We start from the raw sequence: 14,453 nt of genomic DNA on the forward strand, positions 1-14,453 counted from the left end.
AAAAATAACCCCCCCACCCCCTATAAAAATAAAAATTTTACTTCTAAAAATAAGATCAAGAGTGGAGGGACGATTTAGTCCTGTCCCCTCCCCTTCTTCACTCAAGTGCCCGTAGAAGCCTCTAGGGGCGTAGCCGCTAGTATATAGATAAGCTTATTACTGATTGGAATGTTTATTGAAATCCTTTGCTTAATTTAGAACGTCCTTAAGTTGCATATAAAATGATGAATATATGTAAAGTCATTTTACTGATTCCATTATTCCGAATTTTAGTGTTGCTTCTTATTAAACCATTAGGGGCTTATGTTTCAGTGTCTGCGTATGTTTGTATGTGTGTGTGTGTGTGAGTGTGTGTGTCTTGGTCCCCTAATACGCCTGCGAATTTTAAAACTTTGCGTTGCTGTCTTAGTCTAGACTTAGATGTCCTCGTATTATGTGAATTAGAATTTATGACACATATTATAAAATAAAGGATTAGTGAGCATTATCTTTTGTTTGTGATTAATAAACAAAAAAAGAGACAGGATGATAAACATAATGTGAAAATCAATTGAATATTAAATGTTACAAAAATACTTGAAACAATGAATTTCCTTTTCCTTATTTTGCTATTTCGGTAAGTTTTATTATTAGTTTTATTTTTTAAACTAGATGAAATCTAATCAAATAGAGCCTTTAGCTGAAAACATATTCAGCCCCAAATTAATTTATTAATTAATAACTTCAAAATTCTTTTCTTATGTATAAAAAAGTAAGTTTGCTTGTCTGTTGCTTAATTTTTCAATAACTACCAATCCAAATTAGTTCTCTATTTCAGGGAAGCTGCACAATTGTTCCGATATGGTTTAAGGCTATTTTATTTTTATATTTAAGAAATGAGGTGTTTTAGGCTATTTTCCCAATCCTCTAGATGCAAGGGGCACAGCCACTAGTTTTTATGAACACTGAACAGACATTTTGTAACTAGTTGTACTACAGATTCATATCAAATTTTAGATTATCCAGTTCTTCATTATTTGCAAACAAACCTTTAGCTGGAGCAAGTTATAAACCTCCTACAAACATATCCATAGGTAGGATTATTACAATTATATTTTAACATTGTAAAAGAAAAAATTACAACAATATTTCATGGAAAATAACATTAAGAGTATTATTAAAAAATACATATTTCATTCGTCAATATTTAGATGAGATCAAATTTTTAATAATAAACACATACCCTATTCTAAAGTTTTTGATCTCTGAGACTAAAAATAAGAAAATTTTCAAACTGTAAGAAAATATCCTTGCTATGAATGCGTTTAATTCAAGGGAAGAAAAACTGTAAAAAAAATGCTATGAAGTAGTATATTGTCTTGGTCTTAATTTTTCTGAAATGATAAGTGTTCTACTGACAGCCACGATCAATATGTAAATAAGACAGCTTCGTAAATAAAAAAAAGAATTAAGAACATTTAAAAATTGCTTTATTTATTTGCAGAATCCCAAAGACAACCTTTCAATTTAGGTATGTTGGATTTACGCGCATTCTATTGCTTTGAAATATCACATTTAATAAATAATCATATGTGAGATATTTCTAGCAATAATCATTATTTTTTTCTAAGCTTTTCAAGTCAGGAAAGGGAAGCAGGGTCTTCAATTTGAGAAAAGATTAATGGCCGACTTTTTCATGTATCTTTTTATAAATATAAAAATTGTAGAATTAAAGCAAATAATTTCTGCCTAAATTAGTAACTGCTTGTTTAACAGGATTTAAGCAATTTGGCTGATCGAAAAATACCCATAAAAAGCCGAGTATCATTTTGATAATTTGTAAAAAAAAAATTATATAATCCAACAATTTAACAAAAAAATCAGTATTTCAAGAAGTAGTGCCAATTGAGAGAAATGAGCAAACTGAATCACCAGCTAAGACAAACCAGAAAAGAAGAAAACCCTACAGGGCTGTTAGGTAGGACTGTGCCGTTTAACTAAACAATGAAATTCACATTTTTGTGAAAAATTGTATTTTTTTCATATTTTTAAAATAGCGTTTTATGCCTCGTTAAAGTCTTCTGTAACTCTTTTACTCTTGTTACTTTTTTGTTACAGCTAGTCTTTTTAACACAAAATTATAATTTATAACGCCACTGTTTGCATAATGTTAAATAATTGAATTGTTATTTTGATATAAATTCTAAAACGTTTTAAAAATATTATTATTATACCAGTTGTGGAGTTGAATTCATTTTTATAGAATCAGAAATATAATCAATGATTACGGTTTTGACCCTCTAAAAAAACGTAATCCCCTCTCTTGGCGAAGATATCATCAACGCCGCTATGATTTTTTAAATGTACCATTGCACTTTCAATAGAGGCGAAACTAGAATGGTACATTTATGTTTACATATCAGCGTATTCATAAACATTGATTTCCTTATTTAAATCGACATAATAGTAATGGTATATTCTAGTTATTATTTTTGTTTTACATAAAATTTTTTAATTATAAATAGTATTTTATACATTCCTACGATTAACATAATTTAAAAATAGTATGTATAATTTCATTTATGTCAATGTTAAAAGTGTAAACCACCATTCCAGTTTCCCCTCTCTTGAAAGTGGAATAATACATTTCAAAAATCGTATCGCCATTGATGATATCATCACCAAGAGAGGCAAAATTGGAATGGTAGATTACAAAAATCATATCGGCGTTGATGATATCATCACCAAGAGAGGGAAAAATGGAATGGTAGATTACAAAAATCATATCGGCGTTGATGATATCATCACCAAGAGAGGGGAAAGTGGAATGGTAGATTACGTTTTTAGAGGGTCAAAACCATAATCATAGATTATATTTCTGCTTCTAAAAAAATGGATTCAACTCCCCAACTGTATACCAATATTTATTTTTGGCATATAGAATAGTCAAATTGCAATGCAATTTCTAAACGTTATTTTATTGTTTCTATCCTTGTTGACCATGCATATAACCGAGGTACAGTCCACGCATAAGGTTTCCCAAGTTATCCAAAGAAATAGTGAAAAGTCTGCAGCATGTGGAAGAAATACAAGAACCAAGTTTATTCGATGTTGAGGAATATATCTCTTTAACTTATTGAGTCATATGAATAGAACTAGTTAATTTTCATATCATTTAGAATAGTTATTTTTCGCATCGTAATATAAACAGCTTTCTGCTGATATAAAAATATACAATTATAAGATTAAAACCTCGAGATGCTAAAAGCACGGGCTAACAAAATTGGCTTTAATATTATGATTGTACATTTTTATTTTCGAAGATAACTGGAACATGATTTATCAGTGTTCTAATCCAACGTATATTTATCGGTTTCGAAGCCATACTGGAAAATGCTGCAGCTAGGCTTAAGATCTTTAGAAAATACCCTCCTTACAAATTTGTACTACAAAATAATACTTTCTTATGAGCCATCGACCCTTCCTTCTTTATTAACAGTTTGTTTGAATTGCGTCTAAAAGACAGCTTCCCTGATGATCTTAGCCAATCAAGTTCAGTCTTTTTTTAGATCAAAGACTAACACAAACTGACCTCTATCCTGTTATGTAAATAAAAGGTCAAAAAATGTAAATTATAATATGGAATTGAACTTTGGGTTAATGAAATATTTTTGTAATGATTAGAGGGAGAAAGAAACAAACAATTTATTGGAGAAGATTCGTTCCGAGTCTGGAGAAACCGAAGCTAGGATAACTACTGGACAAATTAGACTTCAACATGTTATACAAGTTGGAACAGGTAGATGGTAGAATCATACAAATATTAGGTTTACTAAGCTATTAATATAAATTTAATTAGATTTCAGTTATACAAGTTGGAACAGGTAGATGGTAGAATCACACTAATATTAGGTATACCAAGCTATTAATATAGATTTAATTAGATTTCAACATGTTATACAAGTTGGAACAGGTAGATGGTAGAATCATACAAATATTAGGTATACCAAGCTATTAATATAGATTTAATTAGATTTCAACATGTTATACAAGTGGGAACAGGTAGATGGTAGAATCATACTAATATTAGGTTTACTAAGCTATTAATATAAATTTAATTAGATTTCAGTTATACAAGTTGGAACAGGTAGATGGTAGAATCATACTAATATTAGGTATACCAAGCTATTAATATAGATTTAATTAGATTTCAACATGTTATACAAGTGGGAACAGGTAGATGGTAGAATCATACAAATATTAGGTATACCAAGCTATTAATATAGATTTAATTAGATTTCAACATGTTATACAAGTGGGAACAGGTAGATGGTAGAATCATACTAATATTAGGTTTACTAAGCTATTAATATAAATTTAATTAGATTTCAGTTATACAAGTTGGAACAGGTAGATGGTAGAATCATACAAATATTAGGTTTACTAAGCTATTAATATAAATTTAATTAGATTTCAGTTATACAAGTTGGAACAGGTAGATGGTAGAATCATACTAATATTAGGTATACCAAGCTATTAATATAGATTTAATTAGATTTCAACATGTTATACAAGTGGGAACAGGTAGATGGTAGAATCATACAAATATTAGGTTTACCAAGCTATCAATGTAGAATAGATTATTCAAAGTTGTATGTATAAAATTTGTAAGCTATAGTTGCTGCAGCGCTATTCATAAACAATTGTTAAATAATAATTTTTTAATGTGAAGCTTTTCTATAATCAGAGTACGTGCATCCGTAATGGATAGCGCTTAACATGAATATGAACATGTTAGGAATGTCCTATTCCAACATTGCATGGTGATTCCTTTAACAGTTAGGTACAGTTTGAAAGCGTGACAACTCCAAAAAGTTAACCTTATGTCAATTTAAAACATGCTTATTTTTAACTTTTTTGATAACAATATTTATATGAAATCATTTTCCTATACAATTTTGTTTAGAGTTGTAAATTGATATTCTGCTTGTTAGGTTCTAACCCTCTACCACCTGGTTTTAGAGATTTGCTTTTATGTCATCCTTGTTTTATTTTAGAAAAGTTTGAAGAGCCAGAGCCAGAATTTCTAATTCAAGAAGTGGAAGAAGTGAGAAAACCGAATGTTCAACCTGTTTATAATGGAAAGGTAAATATGTTTTTATTGAGTGAGTATTATAGATTTTAGAATTAGTTTTGTTTCATCATAAACGATTTGAAATATTATTTCGTTCAGATCTTTGGTTTTGAACTTATCATGTATTTGAGTTTTTTTTAAAAAGCCTTTATTTCATTCATAACAAATTTTATCTTTAAAACATGGAGCAAGACAAGATTTTTGGGAATAATACCTCATACAGTTTTTGGTGTTGCATATTTTCCCCCTAAAACTGTTTAGGGTTTCTATGGCACCCCCATAATATCCAAACTATATTTTATTAAATTAGGGATTACCGTCCCCTATTTAATGGGAGGGTAGAAACACCCATTTATCTTTAGTTCTGTCCTCTTTTTACTTCTTTTAAAACTTAATTCTCTGTGTTGTAAGTGTAAGAAAACTTACTAATTGAATTAGGCGAAGCATAAAACTAAATCTCGGACATGGAATATGGTTCCCGGACAAAAATATTTTACCAGTCACAAATATTACCTGAATATTCTTTTTGATAGTGCTTATCTGCCCAAAGGCATGCTGTAAATATTATTAATGAATAAATAATGAAATTTCAAGATGAACTTCAACTTTAAACTGACAAAAAAAATTCTTTATCCATTTCCTTGAACATGAAATAAGAGCACAACGTGTATAATCTAAACAATTTAACCCGAAGTATGAAATAGAAACCCTTTTAAGATTCTTATCATTGAGATTAATGGACTTATAAATGAATCCTAATAACTTGATTGGCTAATAGCAGCCAACCTGAACGGTAATTAGTAGCAAAGCAACTCTATAATTCACTTTGTCCGTCCGTCCGTAACTTTATGGGGGAAACGTGATTTTCTCAGCTCAAGATAGACAGCTGAAATTTTTAGTGAAGATTCCTATGACGTATGCCCATCTAATCTATACATTGTTTTGTCCACCTGTCTGTTATTTGGGGTGCTAAATCGATTCCTATTTTTCAAGTTTTCGTGATTTTCTCAATTCCTTTTCAAGATAAAGGGCTGAACAGGGATTAATCAATTTTAGATTATTTTCACGAAGTTTTGATATATGATTTGTCTATTAATGAGGGTGCTAGATCGATCCTAGATTTTTAGGTTTTCTTGATTTTCTCGATTCTTATTCCGGATTCATGGCTGAAATTATCAGGAATTGAATATGCTCATATTATACATATATCTATCAAGTTTCATTAAGATTTGTCTATTAATTTGGGTGCTAGATCGATTCCTAGATTTTTAAGTTTTCGTGATTTTAAAGGTTTTCTGTTTTTGCATATTTTATCATGTTAGATGTTTATTGTATGAAACTGTTTTATAGTAAATTTTTCCCAATATCCATTCATAATATTGAGCTTCGCTACTTATGGATGTTGTCATCCTTGTTTTAAATTAAAATATATGTTTGATTTGTTAAAATTTCACGTAAATTTTAATCTAAAAAATATTGTGATTGTTGGATTGTTGCGCTACATATGAGTTAACCCAAAATATCTTATATTTTATTTATCAGAAAGAAAGAGAAAATCCGACAACACTAAGAAGAGAAGAGTCCGAGGAAGGAATACCAGTGACTAGAATGACAGAGGTGTATGAAGAAAAAAGAATGAAAACAAGACGTGTCACTCCAGGAGAACAGAGACAAGATAAACGGTAAATATCTTCTTTTTTTGGTGATTCATAGCAAGGGAAAGTTTAAAGAGGTTAATTTATTTGAAGATGGAACTTCCAGCTAATTGTAGGTCAATAAACAGTCTATTAAAGCAGGGGCGTCCAAGCTTTTTTATATGGAGGGTAGGGGGGGAGGGGGGGGGGGAAATTTTGAAAATAAAAATTTTGGGGGTGCCGTAGGCATTTTGCTCATTTTTTTTTTTTTTTGGGGGGGGGGGTAATCTTTATTTCATAGAGGCATTTTTTTTTATTTGGGGGGGGGGGGGTAAAAATTAAAAATCCAAATTTTTTTTTTTGGGGGGGGAGGGGGGTAATCACCCCTTTACCCCCCCCCCCTTCGACGTCTATGTATTAAAGAACAAGGATGACAAAATTCATAGGTAGCGTAGCACAAAAGAAACATGGGTGGACAAACGGAAAAAGTGGGTTAAAGAGAAGATGTTCAGTAATCATAAAAAAAGAGGGAATATGCAATTAATATTTTTTAATCACGAAACTTGTAATAAAATAAATAGTTAAAACAGACTGACGGACCAAGTAAAATATACACTTGATGCTCATTGGTAGAGGGAATCACCAACAAATATTTTAACTGTCTATCTTTAATAGCAGCTGAGAAAATCACATTTTCTGAAAGCGTTACAGACGGACAGAAAAGGTGAATAAGAGTAGCTTAGCTACTAAAAATATATTTTAGAGTTTACATTTGTAACAATTTGAAAATTTAAATTTTAGGGTGTTACCGAACTTGCAAGAGGTACAGCCTGTTTTTCAACCTAAAAGAACAAGGTAAAAATTATATAAAATTGTTAGGTAATTTCACTTATACCGAAAATGGATCACATAGAAATAAAGTATGGTTAGGTTAGTTTTGAGATTCTCTAAGACAAGAACGTCCAAGGGGGTGGTAGTGTCAAAGGGGTGATTTCCCCACACCCCTTCCCATTTAATGTTCAATGGGAAATAAAATGAAAATTACAATATTATTATTACTAGAGTTGGCTCAATATAACTATATCGCTATTGGCTAGTTTTCTATAAGTACATATCTATTTATCTATTTCTCAATAAATCAATTTTCCTCCCCCGCCATTACTATCTAAAAGAAAGAAGTAAATATTTATTGATTTAAATGATTTCAAAAAGTTTTTTTTTTAATTATATTTTTTTCACATTACCACCAACAAAGGGTTAATATGATTAAAATTTTAGTTTTAATATTTTAACACGAAGAAAGTGTCGCCACAATCGAATTCTTTTAAAATACAGTTTTCTTATATTTACTCTATTATGAACGTAAATTTTTTATTTATGAAAAAAGGATTAAATACTTCACTGTAATTCAAATATCAACATGAAGTGAAAAACTTAATTCATTCCATAAACAAATAGAATAAAGGTCTTATCGCTTTGGTAAATGAGAGTTTAATGAGGATTATTGGAGCACTATGAGTTTTAAACACTTTACCATTGGAAGATTCGAGCTCATTTATAGACGTTTATTTCCTATATAGATCTGTCATGGATCTTGATGCAATAAAGCATGCCGTTTTGTAAATGTTAAAAATTGGAAGATTTTATTAAATAAAAGTAATCGCAAATATACTTAGTAAATGAACAATATAATTCAACATTGATAAAGGAGACAGTGGCACTAAATGCTGCAACTTTAATTATACTTTTTTAGTTTGTTTGAAAGTGACCAAGCTGATTTTACTTTGGATTCTCCTGTAGATTTCTTTCCTGAGGGAGACAGATTTGATGAACAGTTTTTTAATCAACAGGTAAAGATATTAAATGATAAAACTACTTAGGTTATTGTCTGTATTGTACCTTATTTCCAAGTATAAATTTTTACCTATTCTGCTGCAGTTACCATTGATTTCCCAATCCCAATTGGTTAATTGTTAACTGGATGTTTATATGACTAATGCATCACATGAAAAAATGTTCATTATGATATAGTTCAAACGCAACTCAGACCCCTAAATTTGTTCTTCTAAAAGTCTACTGACATTACATTAGGGTTCCTAAGACTTCTTCCTTTCTGTAGATTTAAATCATTGGTGGTAAAGTTAGAACACTGCTGGTTTGTACAACCCTAGCATGATTTAATACAAGTCCTAAAGCTTTAAGCCAACAAATACGAGAGCGTATGACTTTGGAGACCAGTATAATTTGTAGTCCAATACCCCTCCCTCCCTCCGTCCTGCATTACAAGTAAGAGTATGACTATGGCAGGTGTTAAACTCTGTGAACTCTGGCCCACAGAGTATTTTTGGCGACCCGACACCAAACAACATTAACAAAAGAAAGACAAAATACAATTCACATCTCAATTCCAAGAATGTTCCTCAGCAGCCGGAGCAGCTAACAAGAGGTGACAGCCAGCAGCCACAATATGGACAGTTCAGGTTTGATTTTTCATTCTGACAAAACACTAAATCATTATAAATTTTTTTCTAACTTACTATCAAATCTAAATATACAAAGTTTTATAACTATAATAAACTGTTTTATTTTAGTTCCAATAAGGATACTTTAACCGGGCAAGATGTGGATGGAAAAAATACTCAGATTATAATAACTCTCAACCACAACCCAAATATCAAGGTAAATAAAATGATCTTACAATGACAATTAAGACCATTTTTGCATAGCTGCAAAGAATATGATTTTCAAAATGGCTCCGAAATCGATTCATAATTCCGCTAAATTAAAAACCGTTGTTGAGCCGTAATAAAAAGATATATCAAATCTTGTTATAGATAACTATTAACTATCCACGAAAGTATGAATTTTATTGTATAAGTCAGACTCCTGTCTTTAATTATAGCAAAGAATATCTTATTTTCCCCTATGGTTCTCAACTGTAACACAATGTAACAGATGGACGGACGGAAAAGGCTAGTACAAGAGTAGCTCTGTTACTAGTTTGTTTATGCAGGTGTGGAGCGAAAGTGATAAAGGTGGCTGGAAGAATAATTCTGAGCCTTCTAAGCCTGTTGGTCCACCCGCTACTCCTCCAGGTTATGGAACAGGTAAATTAAATTTATATGCCAGATATGTACTGTTTTTCAGCCTTTATTGAAAAACGATCCACAACAATGAAACATATACACAACATTCAATATAGAATGTCTGTTTCGAGGCTAACAATTGCATCTTCCCTAAAACTGGTTTTAGGCAACTATGGTGGAATATGTTTAAATAATTATTTGGCTTGTTGGTTATACCTTATACCTGTATAAGACCCCTATGTGTACAGCCGCTTGTGTGTCCGATGAATAATCAAAGCAATATTTGTAGATCGTCCAGGTAGCAATTCTGATGAACTTATCATAGCTGCTGTAGAGGCTGAAGAGGATTCAACTGAGACTAGGAATAGAGATCAGGAAGATTATGTATATTTTGATGAGAATTCAAATCAACTTTTGGATAGTTATGGCTTTCCACTCTCACAGGTTAGAAACATAGTTTTGTAACGGTAAGAATGATTACAAAAAATTTTAGATTAAAAAATCAATGTTTATTATTTCTTTAATTATTAGCCTTAAACTCATTTAGGAATAAGTCAGGAATTATAATTTTCTCAATGTTTTAGGATACTACAAATCGACCGGCATCAAACAGACTAAGGTCAAATGGAAGACGCAGTTTTAGAATAACAGAGAATACTCTAGAACAAGCAAAGAGCAAAAGTTATGAAAGTAGAAATGAATTAACCAGGTAGAACTTTAAAATAATAAAAATCCAAATAAGTAGAATGGGGTATAAACACCATTATCTGATTTATTAAATATTTTTTTTACAATAATTTCATACAATTTAGAAACAACCAAGATTTGTTACCACCAGTAGCAAGACCACCAGCCGGAGCAGACTCAATCAATTTTAAACTGCCAGAGTTTCCAATACCACCGCCAGTTGGTCCCTCAGCTGCCCCATATAAATCACAGCCCATTACAATATCACTAACAACACCCAGGCCCCAGCCACCAAGTCCTCCCCCACGACAACCCCCAAGTCCTCCCCCAAATTTTGTTGTGGGCCCTCCATCACCCCCACCAACTTTTATAACAACAACCCCAGATCCTATTGACAGTTATTATGCTCCAACTTCTTATAAACCACGGCCTGTGCAGCAAGTGCCTTCTATTCAGTCAGCTGACACAATTTACAATGCTCCAATACAATCAGCTGACACTAGTTACAACGCTCCATTACTATCAGCTGACACTAGTTATAGTGCCCCTGTCCAATCAGCTGATTCAAGCTACAGATCTCCAATTCAATCAGCTGATACCAGCTACAGTGCACCAATACAATCAGCTGATACCAGCTACAATGCACCAATACAATCAGCTGATGCTTTTTACAATGCTCCATCTACAAGCTATGGTGCTCCTATTCAGTCATCTGATAATAACTATAGAGTGCCTAAACAGTCAAATACATTTTATACTAACCCATCCTCACAATCAGATGTTTCACTTTCTACCTCAAGATTTACCCCAACCCAATCATTTGCTACCAACAATCAAATACGACTCTCTCAACCAGTTTTAAGTAATGATTTAAATGTTGGAATTTCAAATGCTCCAGTTAGCAGTGGTCAGTTTTATGGTGTGCCATCATACAGTCAACCTGCTCAGGACATTAGGCCTTCATATAATCCACCTGCTCAGGATTTTAGGCCATCCTATAATCCACCTGCACAAGACTTTATACCATCCTATACTCCGCCTGTACAAGACAACAGACCAACATATAATCCACCTGTACAAGACTTTAGACCTTTGTATGCTCCAACTGCCCAGGACAATAGACCATCATATAATCCACCTGCGCCGGATAATAGACCATCATATAATCCACCTGCACAGGATAATAGACCATCATATAATCCACCTGCACAGGATAACAGACCATCATATAATCCACCTGCACAGGATAATAGACCATCATATAATCCACCTGCACAGGATAATAGGCCATCATATAATCCACCTGCACAGGATAACAGACCATCATATAATCCACCTGCACAGGATAATAGACCATCATATAATCCACCTGCACAGGATAATAGACCATCATATAATCCACCTGCACAGGATAACAGACCATCATATAATCCACCTGCACAGGATAATAGACCATCATATAATCCACCTGCACAGGATAATAGACCATCATATAATCCACCTGCACAGGATAATAGACCATCATACAATCCACCTGCACAGGATAATAGACCATCATACAATCCACCTGCCCAAGATGTTGCACCATCATATAGTTCTGTTGCTCAACAAGATGAGGGAAATCGTCAGGAATGATAGAATAGAAATATTTTCTACTATGATAATTAGGGTTGGGCCGGATGACAGATATTCGGCTGATTTCTAATACCGGATATCTGGTATCTGGCCTGATAAAACTTAAAAATTAAATAACTTTTAAGTTAATCCTACTTCTAGGCAATTGATCTAATAAACTTTCTTGGGTAGGTAAAACTTACTTATTGCTTTATAGTACCAAGAATAAAAACATAATGCCTGTAACTGTTTGTTAACAGGGATTTTTGTTGTATATTATAAAAGATTATATTGCCGGATAGCAGGCCATATTGTTTCAATATCCAGTATCTGGCCAGAAATCCGGCCGAACACTAATGATAATATTTCAGGTTCAATGTTGTATTTGTTCCTTAGATAAATTTTTAATAATAATGCCTCCATTTAAAAGTAACAGATCTCGATAACCACTTGACCGATATGGTTCTCTTTCACAACAAAGATTCATATAGGTCTGGGGGAGGTTTATAACTAATTTTAGGAAGAGTACCTTTACCATAGATTTCGCCCATATAAAAAATTACCTCCTCCCCAAATATTTTTAAAAACTGTTTCTTCTCTATACAATATGGAAAGTGGATGGTCGAAGTGCTTACATAGCTTACTTAGGCTCCAGGGTGAAGACATTGTTATCTAACACAATAATAAATCTATCTTATCATTATATGCCCAGGGAGGTGATATCCACTACCATGTGCACGTAAACTCCCCCTCTCAGCTTCAAGATGTGGAAGGTGCAATAAATGGTATTAGCAACCCCAGCCTTGCTGGCCCCCCAGCCCCACCACCTGGTCCCCCTGCCCCACCACCATTTACTATACCCACTACAAGGCGTCCCAGACCCCCGCCAACGGTTGTTATACCTCGTCCGCCTGTACCTGTCAAACCAACGTACAAGTTAAAACCAGTCAGTACTATTAGTTTAAGTCCCATACGGGTGCCGCAAAGTCCCCAGGCTGCGGATGTAAATAAAGCATGGAGTTGGCCACCTAAAATGCAGGTACAGTTTTTCGATTAAAGTTGTAACATAACATTTCTTATTTTACAAATTTTCATTCAAGTAATAGGGCGACAAAATTAATCGAGGTTATAATTTATCTATAATATATTAACCTTAGCATATGGAATAGAACTATTCGGAACTAACTTATTATAGGTTTTGTCATGTGCTCCACACTACACCAGGGAATAAATTTTTACGTGATAATGTTAAAAAATGCGGTTCAGGGAAAGAAAACGAAGTTGCGGGATTCATCGTATTTTCACAATCGATTTTTTAGAAAATGTGTCCCACAGGGGCTAGAAATAGGAGAAAAGCTACTTGAAAATACGAAGAAACCCGCAACTTCGTTTCCTTTCCATGGTCCAAAAATGCGACTAATTATTCTATAAGCTGATATAGAGAATATGTCTCTAGATTTTCTCTATTATTGAAATATCTTAACAATATTTTTTTATATTTAGGAAATGTTGAAACTAAAATGTGTTTTCTGGTGTGATTTTCAACAACAAGAGTTTCAACATCATCACTGAAACCAGAACAACTCAACATTTGAATCTCCAACCATTTTTTGTTTAATAAATTAAGCAGCATCCAAGATGTTATTGTAATTTTTATGTTACTGACTGAGCACAGTGCGTATGAAGGTGCTTTTACTTTAGTGTCAGAACCTAAATTAAGACATAGTGCATTTCATTACCCTAGGTTAGGTAACATCATTCTACTTTTCAATAAAATCCAAAATGCAGCCGTTTTTGAAAAAATTAGATTTGAAAATTTCAAGTTCAATTTTCACCCACTAGGAGTTATCGCATAACCATGACAAGAAAAGCAAAGATTATTTATTTAAAATTTTGAACAAGTTTGCTTTTATAAAGTTATTGATAAAACCACTCCTGAAGTGAGTTGATTCATGGCCATTTTTATCAGTTGCTTTGCTAAGGTCACGGAAATTCACCCTTAAATAAATCATATATAGAGAGGTTTTATGACAGACTTTATAAAAGCAAAGTTGTTCCTTATTTTAAAAAAAATAATCTTTGCTTTTATACGGTAACTCCTAGTGGATGAAAATTGAACTTAAAGTTTTCAAATCTAATTTTCTTAAAAACGGCTGCATTTTAGATTTTATTGTAAAGTAAAATGAAGTTACCTAACCTAGGGTATTGAAATGCACTATGTCCCAATTTAGGTTCTGACACAAAAGTCAAAGCACCTTCATACGCAATGTGTGAGAGACGGACATGCTCTATTTGTAGAGAAGCGACCTACACAAATGA

At 32.6% G+C, this 14,453-nt stretch overlaps 1 protein-coding gene across 1 annotated transcript; it reads left to right on the top strand.

The window, feature by feature from the left end:
- The first annotated feature begins 405 nt into the window (after window positions 1-405).
- Window positions 406-12,155, top strand: LOC145312520 (uncharacterized). The gene is made up of 17 exons (XM_080151775.1): window positions 406-616; window positions 997-1,073; window positions 1,484-1,510; window positions 1,864-1,957; window positions 3,002-3,089; window positions 3,664-3,778; window positions 4,457-4,474; window positions 5,037-5,125; window positions 6,656-6,795; window positions 7,549-7,602; window positions 8,501-8,597; window positions 9,055-9,227; window positions 9,339-9,426; window positions 9,761-9,854; window positions 10,123-10,277; window positions 10,418-10,542; window positions 10,646-12,155. The coding sequence occupies exons 1-17, from the start codon at window positions 585-587 to the stop codon at window positions 12,153-12,155; spliced, it is 2,976 nt and encodes a 991-aa protein (XP_080007901.1). The 5' UTR covers window positions 406-584.
- The last annotated feature ends 2,298 nt before the right edge of the window (window positions 12,156-14,453 follow it).

The sequence above is a fragment of the Acartia tonsa genome, chromosome 2 (assembly GCF_053477335.1).
Source record: "Acartia tonsa isolate MP-2025a chromosome 2, ASM5347733v1, whole genome shotgun sequence".
Taxonomy (NCBI): Eukaryota; Metazoa; Arthropoda; class Copepoda; order Calanoida; family Acartiidae; genus Acartia; species Acartia tonsa.